At 38.8% G+C, this 25,018-nt stretch overlaps 1 protein-coding gene across 9 annotated transcripts in view; it reads right to left on the bottom strand.

The window, feature by feature from the left end:
• The window catches only part of st3gal3b (ST3 beta-galactoside alpha-2,3-sialyltransferase 3b), a 50,584-nt gene extending 25,669 nt beyond the window's left edge, over nt 1-24,915 (bottom strand). Inside the window, exons 1-6 of one of the 9 annotated variants that reach the window (XM_087812038.1) lie at nt 24,634-24,915; nt 12,535-12,682; nt 6,514-6,645; nt 6,169-6,210; nt 5,230-5,272; nt 3,427-3,519 (exon numbers count right to left, since the gene is read on the bottom strand). In XM_087812038.1, coding sequence (XP_087668164.1) covers nt 3,427-3,519; nt 5,230-5,272; nt 6,169-6,210; nt 6,514-6,645; nt 12,535-12,670 — 446 coding nt within the window. In that variant the 5' untranslated portion in view covers nt 12,671-12,682; nt 24,634-24,915. Of the gene's footprint in view, nt 1-3,426; nt 3,520-5,229; nt 5,273-6,168; nt 6,211-6,513; nt 6,646-12,534; nt 12,683-13,295; nt 13,445-15,294; nt 15,486-24,633 lie in introns of those variants that run through there. The other 8 variants (XM_087812037.1, XM_087812041.1, XM_087812042.1 and 5 more) reach the window with 8 other exon arrangements.
• Nucleotides 24,916-25,018: the final 103 nt, after the last annotated feature.

Below are 25,018 nucleotides of genomic sequence, written 5' to 3'. Positions count from 1 at the left end.
TGCTACAATTACTTTTCTCAAAGTGGATTGATTTCTAGTCTAAATATCTCTCTTTAGTATCAATGTTCCCCTACATATTCCAACCTTGTCATGTCGTTTTTTTTGCTATGCTCGGTTAATAATCATGTTTATTTCAATTCATTGTCATTTCAAACAGAATTCAAATACTTTCCAAATGTACTAGAGGAAGCCACAATGAAACACAATGTTTCCTAAAACATTTGTCAAATATTCTTCATTGTTGGAATCTTAACTGAATCACGCACGACTGGGATTGTTGCCGGCATGACATGGTGACAGGTAACATTGGTTCTTCCACACATACCAGTGGCTGCTTCCCCTAACAAACCGTAGCTCAGTGCCTGTAAAGACTTCTTTAACCCGCGGCACGAAGACACTCAAGTATGTTCCAGTAGGAATCCTCATTCCCGTAACACATCCCCGGGTTCACTGAAAGTATGTGTTGCACGATGACCAAACATGGCCGACATTATTGGGAGGCTTTCCGGTTAGCTTCCAGCTGAAGCACCTTCAATCTCGCCTGTGATACCCTCATTATCCCCCCGTCTCTGAAACACACACAGATAAGCAGCTCATGCTTCGGGCCGACGCCGCCAAAATAAATGACGATCGGTTGAACCCGAGACTTCAGAGGCCACGAGCGTCTATAAATAACCGGGTCCATTGGAAGTCGCTGAGCCTTGACCGGCAAGTCAATCACTGACAATCTAACAAAGCAGAGAGACAGGGGCGGCTTGTTGTTTAAAAAAAAAAAGTGAGCGATCTGAAAACTGCCAAGAGGCCAGGATGCATTGTGCTCATTTCCTCGACTAGATCCATCCCTCACCGGCGATATTTTCATAACCGTGCCTCCTCAGGTTCGCTGCCAACAATTGATTTAGTGCTCCAATGCAAACACTTTTGGTAAAAGAAGAAGGGGGGGGGGACAAATTGGTTTCTGCCAGACAAAAGGCATCAGAGGAGAATTTTAGGAAGCAGAAGATGATTAGAGGGAGGAGGTGCAGGACCTGGGGGTCAGAGGTCAAGCACGCAGGCTTAAGAAGGACGCAACACCAATTAACACAAAGAAAAGAACGTTTTTTTATACAAAAAAAAAAGCTGGTCAAGAACGGCAAAGTCAGATTGTGTCGTGCAAAATAGCAGTTGGTCGAAGCAGGAACAGAGGGTGGTAGTAATCAATGCGGTCCCCACAGGGTCCCAGTTGTACCCAGCTTTGATCAGACACGTGCAGCTGGTTAGAGAAAGTCATGACCTGGGAGGACACTCGGGATGGATTAAAGGAAGAGAACTCATTTGTCTTGGAGGCACTAAGATTACACAGCTTGTCTGATGCTGCCATCTGCAGAATAACAACTAGGAAAGTAATGATTTAATTACTGCATTGTATAAAGAAAATTGCTTATTCATCACGGTTGAGGCCGATTGTCCGATTGAATCTGTATGTGTTGAGTCGCCGAGCTCAGATTCTGCACTCTGGGAATTGATCGAACCGCTAAACAACCCAAAAGGTGATGATTGTGGCTATAAACTGGCACTAAGCGCCTGGCACTTTTTCCAAAGCGACTCTCGATAGATCAGCTTGCAGCACTTAAGTTTAAACAAGTTCCCCTCGAGGGGATTCGAACCCGGGCAACTTCCTAACCCGACGTCAGTGTTGCTAGGAGGTGAGCCAACCAACAATTTGTACAGAGTGTGTGAGTCTTTAGTCTAAATTTACACATTTACTATATAGTAGAGGGTAGGTATACATTTCTTCTCCACATTTTAAAGAGTGACCATTGTTAGGGGCAGTCAAGCAAAACATGAAGGAGAGAAAAGTCTAAATATAATGCAAGTAAGTTGGTAAGTAAGTAAATAATATTTGTAGAACGCTGGGAACAAAAACAAAACACATCTAATAAAAATCATACATTATCTAACTTTTTATCTAATGTAGCAGCAAAATTATTTTTTAAATATCCACTAAATTCTTTTTGATAGGAAATAAATAATCACTAAATGTAAATGAAAGGCTTTTTTGTCGCAACTTGTGTTAACATTTTTTAGTTTAATTAACCATTGCATTATTTCAGGGTCAAGGTGACCCGAAAACAAATGTTTTTGGGTCAAGATGAACACAATGGATACCTCAGAAACAACACAAGGGATACCTCAAACACATTTGTTTTTGGGCCTCTGGGTCACATTGACCCTGAGATTGTGCAAGTGCAAGGGTTAATTAATAATACAAAACAAATACAATTTTGGTAGTTTTTACACGTTCAGTGTGATGATTTTTTCTTTTACCCTTAATGAGGGCCAATTAAATACAGCCAAATGACTGCATTTGACACTGGGCCACACTTTTTAGGTGTCTTGGGTGACTATATTAATTTTAGATTTATAAGTGGTATAGTTTTCCCCATCCCCAAAACACTGTATTATATTATCCTGTCAAGATGATACAGAAACTCTGATTAACATACATGTTCTGTAATGGTTGCTTGGTTTAATGTTGAACAGTCATGAGTCATGGTAAGACTTTCACTTTGTCTGGGAGACTGTCCAAGAAACCAAAATGCTTCACAACAACAGACTTTCTCTTGTTTTCTTTAGAGAAAATGTACTTGCGATATAAAGCGATATAATGGCGCAACAGGGCAGCCACAAAATTGCAGTTGAACCTTTCTGTCACTTGAGGGAGCCATAAACAATATTTTCCATCTTACAAGTTGCATCTTAAATAATCCAGATGTATTAGTGAAACATTTTTTATTTAAATGTTTTTGGGGTTTCAGGTGTTGCCCAAGTTTTTATCTTTTTATCTAAATTGTATTGTTGACAATTTATTTTCATGCCATTGAGATTGTCATGGTATCACAAGTCATGATCTAAGAAACTAGGGGGAAAATGTTCTATAGCTCAAGATGTGCCAAAAAAAAGGAGATTAGAGATTCCAAAGAGCCTGCGACAACCCCGACTCCTCGTGTGCGTTAACACAATCATGGTGACGACTCGTGGAATGCTGGACAGGAAGTCGCTCGCTCGAGTTCACAGAGAAAGTCTGTGAGACTCGAGGAGTTGACAGCTCAGAGATGAGAGACCTTGTACTCGCATGATAAATGGTTCTTTTGTGCAACAGGGGGATCACAAGGACGGAGTTCTGTGGCGGCCGATAGAAACATGATTGAAACGAGAGGGCGAGGGGGGAGGGATCCTCTGTCCCTGGTTCAAAACCCTTCCGGCAAGCTCGGCTCGAAAAAGTGACATCATGCATCTTAGCACGCTCGGGTTGATTAAATTCATTCTTTTGAGTGATTCATAAACTCCTAAGAGACAAATTGATGCAATAGGACAGCGTTTTTTTTCCTCCGACTGAACACAGATTTAGATTTGTCCGAGGCTGCTAAAGCTGACAGTCCTTACTTGGGGTAGATGATGCCCATCTTGGCTGCTGTGTATCCCGGCCTGCATGATCCTTCGCTGAGGTTACCGTACTTGTACGCCAAATCTTTTGGTCTAAAGAACAAGAAAAAAACAAAACGATCATTAGACAAAACAACCGGTTCTTAAACACTGTGCTCGAGTGTGGCCTGTAGATTAGAAGCTAATCATCTGTGCGTGGCAAGAGAGAATCTCGAACATTTACTCCGACACTGGTGCGACCATTAATGTCACAACGTCCAAATAAACAAGCCCAATTGGCTCAGCTCGACGGAGGTTTGTGTAAAACCTGCAGCACCGTTGAATCAGTGCGTTTTCCTCTTGTGATTAATGGAAGAATACGTTAAGTTGTAAACTAGAATTAGATAAATCAGCCGTGTTTGGAGGGGGGGGGGGATCTTTTCTTCATTTATTTAAAAGTGAAGTAAGATGAATAACTGGAAGAAGGTTTACATTTCAGAGTCGCTACATTGATCAAACAGAGGGCTTAGAATAAGCATCCAGTGAAAACAGCTGTAAAACACTTTCAAACTGATGGACTTCAAGTGTCGTGAAGGGAAGACAAAATGAACAGAGTGTAGCAGAGGAGGGCAATTCATTTACCAACACGACACGAGGCACTGCTGGGAAGGGACGGAATCAATGGTTAACTCTTCATATAAGCAATAATCCGGATGAGTTGACAAAATTTTACTTTACTTTCTTATTAAGTCTTACTTGTCATTACAATTGGTTAATATCCTGGGCTAGAATAAAAGATATGATAAACAATAAGCGAATAATGATTATTACTTGCAAATACACATATCAATAAAGATATATTAATAAAGACAAGTGTTCCCATATATATATTTTACACAAATAATATTTTTTCTAATTATTATGTGTATATTTTATACACCTAAACCCGATTGGCTTGTATACAAAGCAAAAAAACAAGCGAAAAGTACATACAATTCCTTGAAAAACTGCCTTTTCCCCCCACTATTAAGTTAAGGATAACATTTTAGTTGAACCAACAAGCCCTACATTTTTTTTTACATCCTATACAAGTATCAATAAATGTATACTTCTCAAAAATAAGTTAAATTTGTTATTATCTCAACAAGGATGTTATTAGTCCGATATCAAAACTCTCAAATCTCAAATTCATTTTTTTGGTCATCTTGTTGGTGTTTCATTGGTTCATTTGGATTTACAAGCAATATTTAGGTTATTTAGGAATAGAAAATAATAATAATCTAATCACAAAAAGGCTCGTTTTATGCGACAATGAAAGCATGTGTCATTATATACATTCCAAATGTATTTTTATGACAATAGGTACAAGTTAAAAGAACAATGCACAATTTTTACTTTTTTTTTTAAATTGTGATATCCATTGCTTTCATTAGTTTCAACAGATGTGGCCACCAAACTTTTATATGACAGTAGGTTGCATTCATTTCCATAATGGCTGAAGTATTGAGAGGAACCCAAGAAGATGAAATGTTTATTTACACCGTTCGAACAGCAGGAGGAGCCAGAAACGAACGTGTTTAATGTTTTGAGTACAGATGAAGATGATGTAACCTCACAGGTTACCATGTTTTTTCTAAGGACATGTTAAGTTGAGCTCCCTGGTGGAGGTATGCACCGTCTCAGTGCTTTACTTTCATGTAACATTGTACTCATTATGCAAGCAGAATGTTTGTAAAAATGCCAATGACATACACAACAATCCATGCGTGTGAAAGAAAAAATATCAAAGGCCAGTCAACACAATCGGAAGTGTGTTCTACTCACAATTTGGTGTCCAGCTGCAGCAGGAAGCCTTGTTTGTCAAACTCTGTAGGGGAGACACAGAGAAGACTGACCATCAGATTTTTAAAAAATCTCCATTTCTGGTTCACATTTTCGATATAGACCATCAAATAAAATAAAAATAAAAGCATTGGAATCATAGAAAAAAAGCGCGATTAGGTTTAAAAGCCAGCCAAAACAATCTGTTTAGCTTCAAAATGGAGAAGAGATTAGAGACCACCTATGGACAAGGCTTGCCAGTAGGTGTCTGGAGAAGCTCTGGGGAAAAGGCAATTTATAGGGAGAAAATAAAGCACAGATATACAACAATAAAGCTTTTGAGTTGAATTGCAAAAGCCTGGTGTTCGGTGATGTGGTTTCAGTTAGAAGGATGGGATCTATGGCAGGAGTCTAGTGGGTTGTAGGAAAAGCTTGTTATTGTTTCCTTTGGTTTGAGGATCTTGTCTTCACAGAGAAACTGCAGGAGAGAAAATCGAGTAAAAGGAAATGGAAAAGCGAAAAAAAATATGTTGCAGGAAACGGGTCAAAGCGCTGCCCTGGAGGGTGAGGACTTCCCCCGAGCAGCCAGGAGGAGTCAGTGTTGGGGTGTGTTATGGTTCGACAAGTCGGAGTCCACAGCAGGAGAGCGTTATATTGGCGGGATCCCAGCAAAACAAGCGTCTATGTGGACGACAGCAGCCTGCTTGGATGAAGGAGTACCAGGCAAGAACAGAAGAGGGCAGTGTTGCACTACAAATCAAGCTTGAAGACGCTCTGGTTGGATTTTCTAAAAGCAGAACTGAGGTGAAGTGGTTATTGAAAGGTTAATTATCCACGGTTAATTTGAACTATTTCAGCTGCGTGATAGTTTATCAATATTAGTCCGGGAGGAAGACGGGACAGCAGGGATGGGGAGGAGCTCGCAGAGCTGAATCTGTGTACCTTCGACTAAACTCTGTCCCTCGATGACATCCGTCTCCAACTCTGAAAAACAAAAGGGTCGGTTAGCACCACCTGATGCCAACCTGGTTATGCTTTGACAACGAAGCCAGTCGCAAGAGAAGTAAGAGAGGAAAGAGGCATTAGTAGCAGAAATCCCATCAAGGCAAATTCTTAAACTTTATTCGAAGACCAAAAGCCCAGTGAAGTGGAAAAAAAACGACCCATTGAAAGCTCCTGATTGCAAGTATGAACTCAATAAGCACGCATGGGAACTCAAGATGACAGGCAGGTGAAAGTTGTAAAGCCAAAACCGCCTTTGCCGAGGTAGCAGAAAATGTACTCAACGGAGAATAAACCCAAGACTCAAATCACCAACGACAGCAGCACGGACAGGCAGAGTCTCAGAGCCTCTACCTGCGATGGGTTTCACTTCATCCCCTTTTCTTGTGACTGCAGTTGTCACTTCCGCATCAATCTCTGAAAACAAAAGTGGTTGAGAGACTGAAAATGCATCAATTCTAAAAAGGGAACAGTCCTGGAGGCAACTGTTAAACCAAAATTATGTTTAAGCCTCAGCAAACAGACCACAGCACACAAATATGAAGCAGACAGACACAAACATTCGACATCAAACAGCCACAACTAATCAAACTGGAACCAAGCGTCATCAAAAAAAGCTCCACTAACAAAGAAGTGCCTCAGAAGCTTGTGAATCGCTATCATTTTACTCTAAATCTGGACTTTTATCATCATTAACTCAAAAAGAAAAGCCGTTCTCTCAGGCCCACGTGGTCGACCAACCATTTTCATTATACTTCTAACTAAGAGTTTAATCTTCCCTTCTGTGAACTCCAGCTGTGCTCTGCAATTCTCTCGCTTTCATTTACATAAGTTCTCATTTCTTCTTCCTCTCTTGAGGACATTTGAAAAGGCATCCATTGTGTGACTCAGAATACCTCATTTTAACACGTTCTATCGAGAAAAACTAAATGTCGGTGATAATACGAACGTGTACTGTGTTCATTATAAATGAAAATAAATAATTAAACAAACTTCCTTTGCTATCCTTAATGCTTAGAACACATATGGCAAATTCAAGGCCCCAGACCAGCAAAATCTGGTCCCCGAGGACACTTCATGCAGCCTAGAATAGCATGTTGTTGTTTTTTTTAACACTTGCCTGCATTTCCATTGTAAGCTTGTTTTCAATGGGAATTGAAAAGAAGTGGTGTTGTGATGGAGTAACGTTTATGCAATTCATAACTAGAATGGTAAGGTTTTGCTTAAATGAACCTTTAAAAATAAAAAAAAAGGAGACAGATGTTTAATTATTTTCAGATTTATATTTGGTTCATGACATGGACTGCATTTAAAGTAATATCTTCTTGATTAAGTTTAAGTCCCTTGGTTTGGGGCCTGAATTCAACCCAAGGCGCCAAATCCAGGCCATCATATCACTTAATATAGAGGCTAAAAGCTATATAATTAGTGTTAAATCATGTGGAAAAAAAACATCATTTTTGGGAACAAATTGAGAGAAAACTATGATCAATACCGTCTTCATGTTGTACTTAACTTACTGGAAAAGGTTCTCTTTGCTTGGTCTACATCAAAGGCCAATTTTTTAACTATGTAGACAAAGCAATAGATCAAACTTTCCATTCCAAGGTCTTATAGGACGATATTTATTCTACCCTTGATCCCTCTATTCAAATATCCACGAGCTATGGGACAGGTTTTTGCACGGATCAAATTCCACTAATAAGTGAACCTTATAACACCTGAAACTGTACCTGTGCATCGCTGTCAACCAGAAGTCAAGGAGGAACTCAATCCCTCGTGTGGAAAAGCAAAGCTATATGTCACAGCATACGCCGTGTCGTAGCCTTTGCTACCCGAGTCTTCGAATGTGTCTCAAGTGGCAACTTGTGATCAGATCCCGTTTCTTTCCACCCACCCTCAATTGTTGTAAAAGCCATTCGATACCCTCGCGTCTGGGGCAAATTCACACCTGTAGTCGGATCAACAAGGACGCATGACGACCAACAAACCGTCATTCGAGAAACTTTATTGATCCACTATGAGGGGAATGGAGAAAGTGACACAGCACACAGGAAGTCAAGTCAATAATAATTGGATATGGGCTCAAGCAACTGTCTGGTTTCATGCTTATATAGTTGCTATGAAGAACCATCTGGCAATGTTCTTATTTATACTGGAAGGTGGCGAGTTAAATATGCTGGGATGTGGTCTGGACGGTTTCGTCCAAAAAGACCTTCAACATCTCAGGATGGAGATTGTCACGATGATATAAATTTCCACCGCCACAGTAACCTGAACCCTGTACGACTGCGCTTCAACAAACACACACATGTTTGTCCGCCAGCTCTTTTGTCAAACAGACAGTTTAGACAAAGGAGTGCCTCCATCCATCAGGTGTACACTGCTCCCTACTACAGCCTACAATTGAATTGGCCAAACGTTGGCAAACATGCGATAACAGTTGCAAAAGCACAGGCTTGGGGTGTGTAAAAAGGACCAAAACTTCCTCAAGAGTGTTTGATGTCATATCTGAAGCCACTTAAAACCCTGGAATGTGGCTTCATGCCACAGGGAGGAGGGAACCAAACAACACCTCGAGACATTGAATGTTTGAAGAGATCAAAAGGTTGGTGGGAGGTTGTTTTACCAAAGGCTTAACTTAACTGGGCTAGTTAGTAATAACTTAGTCATTATCATTTGAGCAATGCTTGGTAATCACACGAGTCCATCTATACTGTCAATTTCCTTTTGATCCATTATCTTTATTTTGATCCATATTATTCAAACTTGCACTTAGATACATAGATAAATAGAATTGCGCTTTGTTCTATCTATCCATTCATTTGAACAGGTATTCGACTATCAAGGGGAAATGTTTCCCACTCATGTCGACAAAGGGTTGGGATTGTTTTCGCAGTAATCTGTTCCTTTTTAGCGTTATAGGTAAAAATGTAAGTCCGTTGTAATGTAGCGACTGGAGCTCCACTGTCTCAGCTTCACTTTCATCCAAAAAGACACTTAAAAACATCCAAATACCTCCATAATGCTCGTCTGTAACGTTCATCTTGTATTGAAGCCTTGACCAGAGGAATTTTAACAGAAAACTATTTTAAGGGGTAGCTAGGCTAGCTTTTAGGCTAGCTGCTAGACCAACATCCTAAACAGACAGCAAGTACTCCGGGTAAATATCGCAAGTGCTTCCATTGTAGACAGTAGACCAGACCTGGGTAAAGTGTGGCCCTTTGACTGAATTTATGCGGCCCTCGTAATATCAAAGTACGTTCATGTATAAATGGTTTTAATGCATTAACAATGTCTTTTGTATTTATTATTTATTTAAATTTCCACACTTATTTACTTTTTCCCTCCTTTGTGTGTAATTTTTCGAGTATATATTAATCCCTACAAAATTTTATTTTAAGTTAGTTGAAGAAATTTGAAAAAAAAACGTATATATATACAAGAATAAAATTGCATCTTATTTAGCTTAATAAATGTCATGGTCCAATGACGAAATTCCTTTTTTTTAGGGATTTTTTCATCCTTCTTTTTGCTTGACGGCCCCTAACAACACAACAACACAACTAACAGAATTTCATGTGGCCCTTGAAGAATTATAATTGCCCACCCCTGCAGTAGACCATAAGTGAGTTTTGTGTAAGCTAAAAATAACTATGCTTAAAAAAAAAGTAAATTTATCTCAGATAACAAACATGTTTGCACTTCCTACACCATCAGTTTGCACGCACGGTCCCTGTGTTAAAAACGATTACAACAGCATATTTACAAGATCCTGACAGATGCTTAAATGATAGAAAATTGTCGACAGAGTAGATCCTGGAGGTAAGTAAGCCTGGTTTATTAATGAAACAGAGACTTAACAAGGCAAATGGAACCGCAGTCTTAACCTTTTGGATCTAATGGCCATCTGGAGTTCAGCTTCTGTCACAACTCGGCTTTTTTAACTCCGATAAACTGTCGGAGGCAGATTATCTCGGAGGAAAGGCTTGTGCGGGTGTCCATTCGTCTGGAATGTGTATCATCAGGAAAGACCAGATGTCTACCCGGCGCCACACCGTGACCATGAGCAAGGTGCAGACATGACACGGGGCTTCTATATGATCCATTTGTGTTCAGCACTTTAGGTCAAGAATAGGGAGTAAAGATTATCGTTTGATCCTCTTACAGAGACAGCAAAGCTCAGCTGACCGGAGCGCAGAGCAGGGCAGCTTCAACATGTTTCCCTTTTACCTTTGACCTTCTTCAAGCAAAACATCTGGCACCCGTGGTGCTGCAGGAAGTCAGTACTGTTGACTGCAACTTTTGATTTCTACTCCTTTTCGGATTCAACCAGCTGCGTGTGCAAATATGCAAGTATGAAGACACGTTCGCACAAACCCGGACATAAGATTTTGAAGCGTGGAACCGCCCTGTGCAGTGAGGCAACTTCCCGAGGAAGATGTTTTTGTGCAGAACGGTTTTATATACACGACTTCACTTTAAAAGGGAGTTGTTTCTAGAAGCCATAAACCAACAATAACCAACAGTAGAGACACCTGAACGTGTCCTTGAGGCAAAATGAGTCAAAGAACTTGTGTGTGATAAAGATTCAATAAATGTTTAAAAATAAAAATGCAATGGTGATGCAACTAAAATTTTAATTCATGTAATTTATCAGAACAAAAGGTAAAACAACTTATCTTGGATCAAAAATAACATAGTAGTGTAGTGGCAGAAATTCTTGCTTCTTCTTTCCTCAACTCCTCCCGAGATCAACTCAAGCAGGAACATAATGTCCAAAAAAACACACATTTGACCTCAAGATACAGGGTTAGAGCAACAGCAGGACTAGTTTTATCCAGCTATTATTCCTAAAGTGGCAATTCTCTATTTAAGATTAACTATTAGAGGCTAAAGTCTTTGTGTCAGACTCATTTAATGACTGTTTTATCATCTTGACATGAATTAAATTACAGTGTTATAAAAGTCTTAGAGACAACAACAGAATTCCAAGGTGACCGACCACTCCCTCCTGGATTGTACAAACCCTTTTTTTAAATCTAGTGCAGGAGTTATTATTAAAACACACCTGATGTGACGGTTGAACTGTGACTTGGTTTACCTGATACTTCATTACAAGTTATACAAAAACCACCACAATCTGAAAAGTATTTTGGGTTTTTTTTTTTTAAAAGGAAGAAAAACCTTTTGCATTAAACCAAAATACTAACCCTAAACTGTTTCACGTCTGCATTTTGAGCCTTTTACACCCTTTAACCTCGGATTGACTTCACAAACTCTCCCTTGACAAACAACAATAAATGGGTCGATGGATGAAGCAATAAGGACAAAGTGCTGAACTTTTGTGACTTCAAATATTTGTTCAGTGTCAGAAAAATCTCTAAACTTTTCTTCTCTTCTCCACCGTCATCTTTTCAAAACACTTTCAAAACACCTGTTGACTTCATTAGCACAGGAAAGCGACACACAAACAGCATTAAACAGTCGACTATTCAGACGTCACAGAAAGCATGACAAATATAAAGAATAATAAGAAGATATTTTTGGCAGATCGGTGTAGTTAATTGGAATGTGCTGGTTTATATCAGTTGTCAAACCGTAAAAGTTAATTTTTCATTTCTCAATTTCACGGCTTTTGTCAGGATGGTCACATGATGTCGCTCCAGGTGAAAGACCTCATTCATGTTTTGCTACTTCAAAAGAAAACTAAATGGTCAAGGCAACAGTAAAGAGATCACGCTGGTCATCTATTCAAGCTTATAGGCATGTGATTAATGAATCATTTATATATATTTATGTATTTAACTAAACTACCCCCAACTACTCTCCTTTCCAGATGCAACAATAATAGACGCAGGGACTTATTCATTCCTCGTGCTATTAGAATGTTTAATTCTGAGTTTGGGGGCAGGAGTGGAGTGAAAAGATGATGATATTCTATGTTAATCTTTGTATCCTTTGCCTTTGTTATTTTTCTTTGTCTATGTTCTTTATCTTTAGATTCAGATTGTGTCCTCTTGTACTTTCTTTATTGCACTTTGTTCTTGTTTCATGAATCTATCGTCTGTGTTGCAGTGTGCTGGAAAATCAATTTCCCAGGATCAATAAAGTATAAATGTCTCTTGTGAGTGCTGAAACAAATGCATACCTGTGAATAAAAAAAGAAACACGGAGAGAAAAAAAACAAGGCACAATGGCAGCCTGGACAGAGGAGCGTGAAGCAAACACTGATGATTCAATTAGAAAAGTATATATATATATATATATATACATGTGTCATGGTCGCACAAGAGTGACACTTACGAGGCTTCTGACCCCACACGTGCTGGTGCAGCTTCCCGGACGAGTAGTAAATGAAGCCCAGGACCAGCATGGGACAGAGGACAAACAGCAGCTTGTGTGTGGGCTTCATGGTCCTCAGTCGTTTACATGGCCCCATTCAGTTTATCATCTGAAATGAGAGAATAATAGACGTTATCTTCCGGAACACTTTTGTTTGTCATCCCTTGCACTTCTCTTGCTCTTGTTGTTATGAAACCTGCTGTACCGAAACCCAATTTCCCAAAGGAGATCTCCAGAGGGATTAATAAAGTCAATCTATCAATCAGTTTGGGTTAGTTCTGCGACATCAAACATAAAAGTGAAAAAACAAGATGGCAGCCTGCAGTTTCTCCTTAAAAATTAGGTAGTAACTGTTGCATGTATACATGGCACAAATCATTTATAACTAGGTTCACTGAATTTAAAAGGTATTTTGTGGAGCTGTAGTTTACAACAGTATTACAAACCTGAGTTACACAAAGTCTTAAACCAAAGATGAAGATGTAAGAGCAGAGGGTGTTTCAGGACGTGAAGGTCGATTTAACTAACCAAACAAAATCGATTTAACTCAACATTTGATGTGACAAGTTATTTGCTGAGTGACAAATTTCCCGTGAAGAACACAAGGTTTGTTTTTTATCCCATTGACTGACTTCATAAAAACTGGTTGAATATTGTTTCGATTGTTTAAGCGCTTTGTGACCCTGGTCTGGAAAAGCGCTATATAAATATAAATGACGTACTCACTTAAATGGCACCAGCAGCAAAAAGGTGTGTATTCAACTTTTGATGATTGAAAAAATGCAGATAACTGTTCAAACAAGGAAACCAGACAGTCAGGTTTTAGTCGGTCTCAACGTTTGTGTCAGACATGGAGCAGCAGGATTATAAAGGGTTCATCTTTAACCGCTGGTGTTTGCTCAACTAATATTTCCCCCAAAACAGTAACTTTTTAGTTCAGTGAAGAGGAAGCCACGCCCTCTCTGTTGAAGGGAAATGGCTTTAAGACGTTACACTTTGTTGCCTTTAATACAGCTTGTGTCCTCCCTAAGCTGTCAAGGAGACTTGATGCAGAGAAATGCATTTAAAAAAAATATGTTTTCATTATCTTTATAAAAAATAAAGGTCTGGTTCGGTTTGCTTGTTTGATGGTGCAAGAGCCAATTGAGATGGGAGGAACTTGTTTCAGGCAAAGACATTCAAAGTGCGTAAATCCCCATGAAATACTTGACTAAACATGATATGCACTTCCGTGCAGGCGGCACACTTGAATTTCCTGTCACAAAGACACACGGGTGAGGGACAGAACGACCCGTGAAATTGTTGTTTTTTCTTTACCACCCGCAGACGACAGTATGTCACAAAGGAACAAGGGAAGATTCTAACAAAGCGAGAGTTAACCTTTAGTTTGAAATATTAAAGTTTCTCTCAGGTTACACAAAAATCCAAAACACATGCGTCATTTTTGACACTTTATGAGGAAACAACTTCCTCAGAAATACCCGCAGGTGGTCGCAATCCCTGTGTGTTCTCCATAAATAGCTGATGAAACAGTCAGAGATGATGAGCGATCTTTGGTGGGAGTGGACCGGACAGTCCAGAGATAATGTTCTACAAGGTGTGTCGAGCTAAGACGCTGAAGATAACAATACACAAAAAAGCACTTTTAAAGTAAACTAACGTACAAGGAAAAGTTTATGGGAGGGGGTTGCGATAGCCAACTTATTTTCCTCCTAAAGCGATTAATAAATAAGTCATCTTGGTGTATCACTATTAAGAACACAACTAAAGAGCTTTAGACTACAGACAAAATATATATATATATTTGCCCTGTTTTGACATTTACTCGGCACAACTAAAATATCTACTTGTGATGGTCTTAACTGAATTGAAAAAGACTTGAAACATCAAGTGTTGAAATTAACTTAATATAAAGATAAAGACGTAAAATCTTCACATCCTGTTGTGTTATCAGTTTTATCTTGACCTTTAAAGTATATATTTTATTAAATATTGTTTTGATTGTTTAAGCGCTTTGTGACCCTGGTCTGGAAAAGCGCTATACAAATAAAAATGACTTACTTACTTACATGGAAGGTTAAATAAAAGTATATTTAGGTGGCAAACGATAGTAGTTTATTTTAAATATGCATCATAAAGTTGTATTACCTGTACAGATGTGAACCAGCAGAGCAGTCACGTGTTTACCTGCTTCATATCAGAAACACTGACGCTACAATATTAGCATTAAACTTACAGAAAGCAACAAAAAAACAAACATAACGGAACTTTGTTGTTCTAAAATACACCAGAACGAAGACAATAAAACACCACAGACGAGGAGGGGGGAACCTGGATGGTTCTTGACACAGCGGACCAAACGTCACGAACACGAATAACTTATTTTAAGTACATTTTAGGTGTTGCAGCCCAACTATGATGTTAGCTTACGTTAGCAGCCTGCTATGCTAACAACGCTGCGTTGGCACACAGGGGGATTTTTGCATGGATCGTAACCGTGGCCTGCGAGGAACCATCACTAGATATTCTCTTGGAAAAAACAAACCGAAGTGTTTTTTAAATGTTCTCGATCGGGGTGGACACGACAGGAACATTTAAACCCCCTCCTTCTCCTCCTCAGAATGTGGAGCACCAGCGCCGGGTTTTTTTTCTTTTTTTCCCCCAAATAAATCCCCCACCATTGTGGAAGTGAAACACGTCTCGTTCGCTGGTAAACAGTACCTTCTCTCCGGTGTTTCTTCTCAGATCGGAGAGGAAAGTGAGGCGAGGATCGACACGCCGCCTCTCGCAGCCATCGTGATAGAATCCGTGAATGAAATGTTCAGCCTCCACCCCCCTGACTTTAGATCGCTTCTTCTTCCTGCTGCTGTCTCTGGGAGCAACACTGGCTTCACATCTGCTGCTTCTACTGTCTCTGAGCAGCCAGAGACGAGCGAGGAGAGACGCCCCCCTACACCCTACAGCCTCACCACCTCCAGCACCAGCGTCTACAGTTTTCTTGTGGGTACAACATGTGTGAAATTCATTTTTGTCTTTAAATAAAACGAATGAAAAGGCAATCAAAATACATCTTAAACTTGTTTTATAACGTCTTTTTATTTCAAGTTATCCCATCTTTTTTTTAAGAGTCCCTTTTTTATTTTGGCTCGATGGCCCCTAACGACAGTCACAGTATATAATGTGGCCCCTGTGGCTACAATTTCCTCAGGGGCCACGTTGCTTTTTCTGTGACTGAAACTGGAAGCCAGTGAAGAGTTTTAAGGATGAGAATAGAATAGAATAGAAAATGTTTATTCATCCCCAGAGGGGAAACACACTTTTACAACAGCAGCACAATTGAAAATAAAGTGCAAGGAAAAAAAGAAATAATAAAAGAGATAATAAAATAAAATAAAACGATCTTAAAAATATACAAATTATTAAATTATTAAAAAAATAAAATGGAATAAAATTAAATTAAAATAAAATAAAATAAAATAAAATAAAATAAAATAAAATAAAATAAAATAAAATAAAATAAAATAAAATAAAATTCTTCTATAACTCTCCATCCTACACTGGGGGTGCCTGAGCCTGCCACTGAAGGAGCTGAGAAATGTGAGTTCTTCTACTTGAGCTATACTATTAGATATTAGGCATGTTTTTTTTCCAAAAAAGTTTCTTAATTTTACTTAATAATTTTTTTAGGAAAAAAACAAACAAATTAAATAGAAGGGGAAAAAAAAGAACATGTTATGGTGTTTTTATGTATTAAAATTAAATATCAAAATAAATAAAAAATACAAGAAGTAAGTAATTTTTATTTATATAGCGCTTTTCCAGACCAGGGTCACAAAGCGCTTAAACAATCAAAACAATATTCAATAAAGTATAAGAAGGTTGCTGGTTCGATTCCACACCTTTCTGTGTGGAGTTTGTATGTTCTCCCCCGTGTTGCCGTGGGTTTACTCCGGGTTTACTCCGAGTTTACTCCAGTTTCCTCCCAGAGTCCAAAAACGTACAGAGGTTAATTGAGAACCTTGGGAAATTGTACATAGGTATGAGTGTGTGTGTGAATGGTTGTCTGTCCTTGTGTGCCCTGCGACAGACTGGCATCCTGTCCAGGGTGTCCCCTGCCTCTCGCCCTATGACTCTGGGATAGGCTCCAGTCTCCCCGCGACCCCGACCCCCGGGATAAAGCGGTTGTCGATGAATGAATGAATGAATAAATACAAAATAAAATGGTAAGTTAGCTATAATGGAATCACAGTCACACGGCAAATAAATGTTTTTTTAAGTGAGTTATTATTAATGTTTCATCTTCAAGTTTGCAGCGACTTCTCATTTTTAATCTGAAGGAAACACACCTTAGTAACGTTGGTGCGACCAGAAAAGGAAGTGCATGTCTCCAACACCATCAAGGCCGTTGCAACATGTTCATAACATACAGCCATGACACACACGCACATACGAACTAAGATATCTTGCCTTTCTCAGTACGTTCTAATGTTTTTCTTATCCTTTGATTCACTCATTTCTTTTAGATAGATAGAACTATATTGATCCCTCTGGAGTTTTTCAAAATAGCAATAAACAGAAATACATAAAATATAGATTTATAAAAATCATCAGCGCGTCCAACAGAGGAATTAGAAATGACTGTTATTCACAATAAAGTGGACGAGTTTTATTTATAGACATTTTTAGTTGTTTCCAAGTTGATTTAATAATTTGGGGCGATGCATTTCTATTCTGGGCGACAAGCACAGAGCGAGCCAAGAGTTTCTGTATGTCAACCAAACAAGCAAATTGAATTATCCTGTTGCATATCCTTGAAGTTTATTGGTTTATACTGTGTGTGCCAGAACTGGCCAGTCCAAAGTGGATCAAATGTTTATGACGCCAAAGTACAGCCAGGTGAGATCAGGGTTTGGCTGCAAACATACACTCATAAACCAAATGTTGTCATGAGAACAACAATAAATCACTGAATAATCCATTTCAATACGACTCTGTCAAAACAACCGAGTTGTTCTCTAGTGGACATGTACATTTATTTAAAGTATTCTTTGGGATTTTAAGTGACATGGATCGTTTAAGCAGATAATCCAAACTTTATTTAACAGTCCACCAAGAGTTCTCAGGAACTGGTGTTGAGTCGATAAGGAAGTGCCAAAGGGTGTATCTGTGTTTGCTCTCTGCTTGCAAAAACAATGGTGACCAATCCTTGGAAAATCTGCAACCTCATATAGATCCCTTTCTTTTCCAATCTACTCCACATCTCTACCGAATGATTCCTCTCACCCCAGGTGACGCTCAGATTAAAACTTTTTTTTGAATGAGTTTTAAAGGGTATGGAACTGTCAGTCACACTAAATGAAATTACAAATTTAAGGTAAAATAGTGTTGCCATCTAGTGGCCAGAACTTTAAATGCAACAGAAAAATGAAAAAACAACATGAATATGGCATATCATTAAAGGGTTCCAAGTCTTTTTTTGTATTTGTTGGTCAGTCCCTTGAGTGAAACCATTTTTCCAGTCTAAAAAAAAGGAAATATTTGACCCAGTTAAAAAACAGGGATAAAAAAAAAAGAGAAGTGAGTTAATTCTTCTCACAGTTGGAGTCCTCGTCTTAAAGCCTGCGTTGCAACTAGCTAGCTCTTGGGCTAGCATGTCCAGCTCTTCATGGATGAATTATTCATCACGTGTTTGCTCTCGGAGAACTCTTTGTTTTCTCAAAGTTTGTCATACGAGATCACTGATTATCCACAAGACAAGCAGTTACAGTCGTAGTGTGAGCCACGAGTTTCTGTTCCAACTCGCCCGGACAAGCTCAGTCCGGCTCTCAGGGTGTCATTTCCGCGGTGGAATTCCAACAGTATAATTGCTCTGAAGACCCAGTTCATGTTTATTTACTATTGTGTGTAAAAACACCAGTAATGTCTGAACTAAAAATGGTAAAGAACACCATGCACTTTTTTTTCCCTAGCAGTTGGAGGATGGAGATCCAGCCGGATAAGGGTCGGAAGAAGTATTTCCCTTGTGACCTGTGAACGGCGAGGCAGAGTGGCATGCTGATCTATTAATATTAAATCAGGGAGGAAATAGAATCTGCTCGCCCACTGTTCTCCATTTGGAGTAAGAAGATTAGTGGCAGCCGGGAGAACAGGGAGCAGAAGTGTGCCTCGTCCACGCTCGGACGTACAGGCTTTTCCGAGAGCCGTCGCCTGCACTGCTGCCCACAGATGATTCGTGTCATCCACTCCATGACGGGGAGAGATCAGTGGCCCTCAGATGACAATGGAATCACTCAGGATTTCCCCCCGACGTCTGACCCGGAGACTAACAGTTATTTGTTTGTCTGGCCACGAGGAGAAACAGAGGACGGCAGTGTTTGCCGGAGCCTCTGTAGCCCCTACACACTTCATCCAAGGCTTCAGTCGCCAACATCAAATGTAGCTCCTCTGAAAACATGACTGTATCCTTCGATTGAGATACTGCGGTACGACTTCATTAGGGTTTGTAAAGTTATATCGACAGAAACACTCATGTATGAACAGTCAAAACCAGGGCTGTGAAACTGACGATACGTATCACGATAGGAAACCATGTGATAAAATTTGATACTGTAGTAACAAGGATATATTTGTAGTATTGTCGAGTACTTGACTCTGGTGTTGCAGAATTTACAGACCACATGACTCATGACAAAATTAACTGCTTTCATTTGTTTTAAAACCAAATATTTCAAAACATCAGCTTTAAAAGCTGCAGGAGTCATATGTATCCTCTAGTCCTCAGTTGTCGCCGGGGTTGATTTGTTCCTATAGCTGCGAAGGGACGTAATGACTGCTGCCATCTAGCGACTAAAACTTTATTATTTATTTTGAATACGGCAACCAGTTTTCTCTCCTAATCCCAGATACAAAAAGTTGAAATAAGACTTCAGTGTTAAGAGAAACTAGGAGGAGGCCTCGGGAACAACCTGGACGCTTGGGCCTCCTTGCTTGGCTACTTCTCCTGCAACCTTGAATAAACAGTGTACCATGGATAGATGGACAGAGATATATACACTGTAAAACTGTTATTAACTTTCTTTTAACGAAACTCAGTTTCCCAGCAAGCATTTCAGGAATAACTATCCTAAACGTTTTTTTTTTTCTTTTATCAGCTCATATATTATAATTTATTCACTAAAACCCTTAACCTAAAGGGCAACTAATGTAACTTAAGACTTCCTCTCCAAGATGCATAAGTCCCTCATCATGACCATGTTCCGAAGTTATTACTTTATAAAGTTCTGAAATCTCAGCGAACAAGAGGCTACGAGAGCGAAGTCTAGAGAGCTACACTCCTTCTCGAGCCAGCTGTAATCACACCCCACTTTGTTTATACAACAAGTCCCTTGGAGGTGGAGACTTCCGGGAATAATTGAACGTTCAAAATAATTTTCATTAAATATTTGTATAATAATATTATTATATGAATGAAGCTGTAAGGCTAAAAGTTTTCGGCATTTTCGTTAGTTACCACTTTTATATAAGTGCCACCTTTAGCAGCTCAGGTGTGTTCTCATCCGCCTCCCTTTCAGCGTCTCACATTCTCAGGGTTAACCCACGACTGTCAGCATGTCCTTGACCAGTTTTTATTTTCCCAACGGATTCCCGTCCCCTCGCCATGATTCCACGCATTCCTCTCTGCAGTTTGTTCCGACCTAATGACGCAATAGTTGGACTTATAAGAAACTCTTAAGTGCATCGGAATCTTGTAATCAATGCCGTGGCTCTAATGGAGGCAGGAAATGAACTAATGGAAAGCTGATGGACGCGAAGTCATCCTACGACTTTCCTTTAGGAATATCTTAAAGTGCGGATCAGTCGAGGAAAAAATACATCCGACGGATAATCCGACGTTTTCTGTTCCTCCCCCGAAGTCAGGGAAGGAGTGAGTAATGCGATATATCGGGTGACGTCAGGTGGAGGAGGCTAGTATTGTTCACGGATATTTGGATTACATGGGAATCATTTAAAGAGCGCTCGCAGACAACATCAAGTTTGTATACCGAGGTGTCACATGACACGTTTGTGTCACATTTCTTGTCATCTGCGGGAGTTCCCCTCCCTGCAGCGGCACCGAGTCTGTTTCTCCAACTCAAAGAGACGTAATGAACGATGTCGTGTTTCACTGGAAGCTCGTTTTCAAGATACTACCTCGACTCCAGGGCAGCGAGAAGACAGACGTCACTTCTTCATGTTACACCTACTATTGTCACGACTGCCAACATGCTCTGAGCTCAGGGAGCTCAACAAGTTATCGCGACGTCTATAAACCACGTGTCAGGACGAACGGATCAAGATTCAGGGACGTGTTGAGCGAGATGTTTTCCCGCTGATCTTAAAGGCATTAACACGTGTATTGAAGTATATCAGTGCCATCACATTCTGTTTAAAATGTTGGAACTTTTAATTGACTTTATTGATATTCATGCCACCAGATGAGGCCAAAAGAGTTCCGAGCTACTTGTTTGGAATTTTCAGCCAATCACGTGACGCACAGACGACCACATGACGAAGCACTGGCAGGTCATCATGGTGGATTTCAAAGCAACGTTAAAATTTAATTTCGCAACTAATTGTAACTAATTAGCTTAGTGTGAATTTAAAAGTTGGGTCGGTGGCTCGGCGCTCGATTGGATTAGCCTTGCAAGATGGCAACATTTTTATATTGAATTTAAAAGGCTAAAAATAAAAAAAAATTCAATTAAAAAAAGATAATTTGGGGGCTTTTGGAATTAGACTATCAAACTCTATGTGCAAAAAAACAATTCATATTGAAAATATTAATATTTTGATTTCAATTATTAAATTAAAACTTTCAACATAGTACTTTGGTTTTATTTTGGTATTGTCTGGTGGCAAAAAAAATAATTAAATGCTTAAATGACAACATTTTATATATATATATAAAAAAGAAGCAAGTTTCAAAATTTGAAATAATACATTCAACCGTTTAATATTCTGAAGGAATTAATACACTTTTTCTATCCTCTTCAATTCCTGACATCTAAATTGAATAACTTGTGTGTTTGCTGTTAAGTCAAAACTATCTTGCGCTGCAACCATGAGTTTTATCTGCAAGGCCACGGTCTCTTCGTCTCACAAACAGTTCCTGTTTTGGTTTTTCTTATCGGTCGTTGAACTGTATTTTCAGCAGGAGTGTTCCAGAGGAAAAATGTGTAATGCAGCAGAGAATTAAAAAAAACACGAGTCCATTTTCTTGAGAAATACTTCTCATATTTACCATAAAGATCTTACAACTGGAGAATACGTATTTTTTAAACGCCTTCAAGGGTTACCAGATGCAGTCGTCTGTTACAAACTAAAGTTATGTTGATGGACTTTACTCGTAATACAGATCAACTAACAGAGTTTGGAGGAGAGGACTTCACTGATCAAAAGAAGAATGTGCAAAAAAAAATGATGCGTGACAATCTTCTTATCACTGAGAATCATCGTACCATCTTATCTTCCCACAATCCTTCGCTGCTCGCTCTACCTGCTTTTCCTGTTTCTTTCTTAAATGACCGCGACATTGAGTTCAGTTGCCAAAACATAAAGTCCACTTTTTCTTAACAAACACATTTCTTTTTTATTATTAAATAGTTAAACTAAAGTAGTTTAATTAGTTACCGTGTGTGTATATTCAAGTCACATGACTCATTTACAGCCTGTGTTTCTTTCCTTTTTAAATTGAAAGAAAATGTATTGCACTAAACTATTTTATACGATTATACGAACAATATTATACAAACTATTTTATGATAGTTTGTATTGTGTAAGTGTATCATCATTTTAATAAATATACTGAAAAAACTCTTAATCAGAATAGGACTTTTTTTGTGGTATATGTACCATATAAAATCAAACAAAGAATGAAGAATGTTTTTTTTTCATGGCATCATATTTAATTAAACCGAATTTTGAAAATTAAATGTATGTTAATTTTAACAAACTTGCGTTCCAATTTTTTTTTGTTTTTAAGTTTGGTTTTGCATGGTATTTACTTTAGATTTATTTAATAACAGATGATGATTATAATAATAAAATACTAGTTTCAAGTGGAGCAGATTCTTATTATATCATCGAATCATGTATTATTTATAAATATTTTTCAAACCTCTAATCACATGACTCTACTTCAACAGAATAAATATATATATATATATATATTTTAAAAACACCTCAGGTTGATTATACCCACAACAAAGTTAAAAAATGTTTTTATATAATTTTGACATATTTATATCTGAATTAGTCTTGTATGCTGACTGTAGGAATTTATATCTTTGGCCACAGACCACACTTTTGATCAACGCAGTTTAAAAACTAGAAGATGAATTCAAGTCTCCACAAACGACATTGTCTTCCGTCCACAACCGAGCCTGCAAGCATGGCCAGAGATTGCGTGCTAAGTGATACGAGACCTCTGGTCTGGTTATAGAGTTGATCCATCATGTGATAAAGTGGAGTGGATGTTGGGGGGGGGGGGGGGGGTCTATAGGCCCAGAGAGCTGCAGCTTAATGTTCTGGTACCAACAGGAAGTCCCATTAGGAGGAACTGTCTCGCCACAAACTCTCTGGAGTACTTTCAAATACTGAGTGCAGAATAAACATTTCGGAGGTTTCATTTTCTGGCTTTTGTTTTGGATGGAGGTGGACAGGATGGACCGGACCAGGATATGAAGGTTCAAGTAGGTCCATTGAGAGGGTCGGCGACCTTGCGGTGTCGCTCCTGGTAGCAAGAGAGGAATGAATGGAATCTCACACCAACAAAAGTGTTGTGGTTGTAGCGGAGAAGCTTTATTATCGGAGGGAATTAGGAAAAATATCCGGTGCTCCTCGAGTAAAACATGCACATCTGTTGCTGACTTCCATCCTTCACAGCTCAAATTTGTGAGCATCAGTCATATTTAACTTAAATTATTATTTTTTATTATTTCTTTGTGTTAGCATGATGCATGCAGCAGATAGCATCTAATATCAGCTTGAGTTTTTTGTCAGTTTGTTTAGTTTTGGCTAAAATATGCAGAGGAAAAAAGGCTCCGCCTATTAAAGGCATTTTGGATGAAATTCATTTCTATTCAATATTTTACTTTTTTTTATTTTAATATTATTTTTTCACATTTTGACCATTCACATCAACAATTTTGTCCATTGACAATGAATGTATTCTTTTCTATTAAGAAAAAATGTTGTATGGAATTCATCTTTGGATGTTATATAAACATTTTGTTTCACAAATAATGATCATTTGATGTTAAACAGGACATAAGCCAACACTGCAAGATGAACAACATAATAACTGTTTATAAGAATGTAAATGCTGCTTTGTCTTGTCGTGGCGTTTGTTAAACCGAGTGAATATCCGTTTTAAAAGGAATACGTGCACATCAGACATCATTAGCCGAATACAACTAGAGCAATGTCACTTGACGACCATGTGACCACGTGTGGCTGCAGACCACGATACTCAGTGCAAGAAACCAGGAGCCTCTGTTGAGTCTCATCGCTGACAGAGATAATGGTGCGACATGAGCATGAAAGCACAAACAAGGCTTGTTTCCTTTGTGTAGTTGTGTGTTGAGCATCCAAAAAAAACAAATTCGAAGACATAAATCATTGTTAAAAAAAAAGGTTTGACAAACGTTTGTTATTTATTATCATTTTATCTATAATATATATTTTTTAAATTAAGGGTTTGTATGTTTAATCTTTTTTTGTCAACTCTGCTGGTAGGAAGGCGTGGGAAGAATAAAAGGAATATGAATCAATCAAGTTTTATATTTGTAAAACGTACACTAAATTTACCACAATGAAATCCCGTTTTATAAGTAAGTATTTAGAATAAAAAATATCACTGTGTTCGTACTTGTCCTCCCTGACGACGGCAGCACAATCTCGGCGCCTCATCAACACCACCACATTAAAAAAAACAACATTAATCTTACCATGTTTTTGCTCGAGAGGAGAGGAGAAAACCCAATTTACCGAGAGGTAAAAACTCAAGAGAAATAAACTTACAAGTGGGGTCGACGACACCAGAGAGCTGTGCAGACGTGCAGAGAAGATTCTCCGCAGGATCAAGAAATCCAGACAGTGATGTTTTGACTAAACTATTATATATGCCGTAATATTGTCTGCCGGGCACTGAAGGAATGAAGTCGAGCGAGTAACCTCACCCTCTCAGCTGGAAATCTTAAGTCATCCTATTTTCATGATAGTTGCATGATGTGAAAAGCAAGATAACGATGTAGGTAAAAAAAAATAATTAAAAACGGCTTTGTTAACACATTCTTGTCACGACTCAGGAATGCTTCTGATAGAAGACGAAAGGAGGGAGAGCATACATGTGCAACTGTACGACAAGTGAATACCTGTTGTGCTTCTGACAAGCCTCCCTACCACC

This window comes from Callionymus lyra, chromosome 16 (genome assembly GCF_982586985.1).
Source record: "Callionymus lyra chromosome 16, fCalLyr1.hap1.1, whole genome shotgun sequence".
Lineage (NCBI taxonomy): Eukaryota > Metazoa > Chordata > Actinopteri > Syngnathiformes > Callionymidae > Callionymus > Callionymus lyra.
This window is presented reverse-complemented; position numbering and strand designations above follow the sequence as displayed.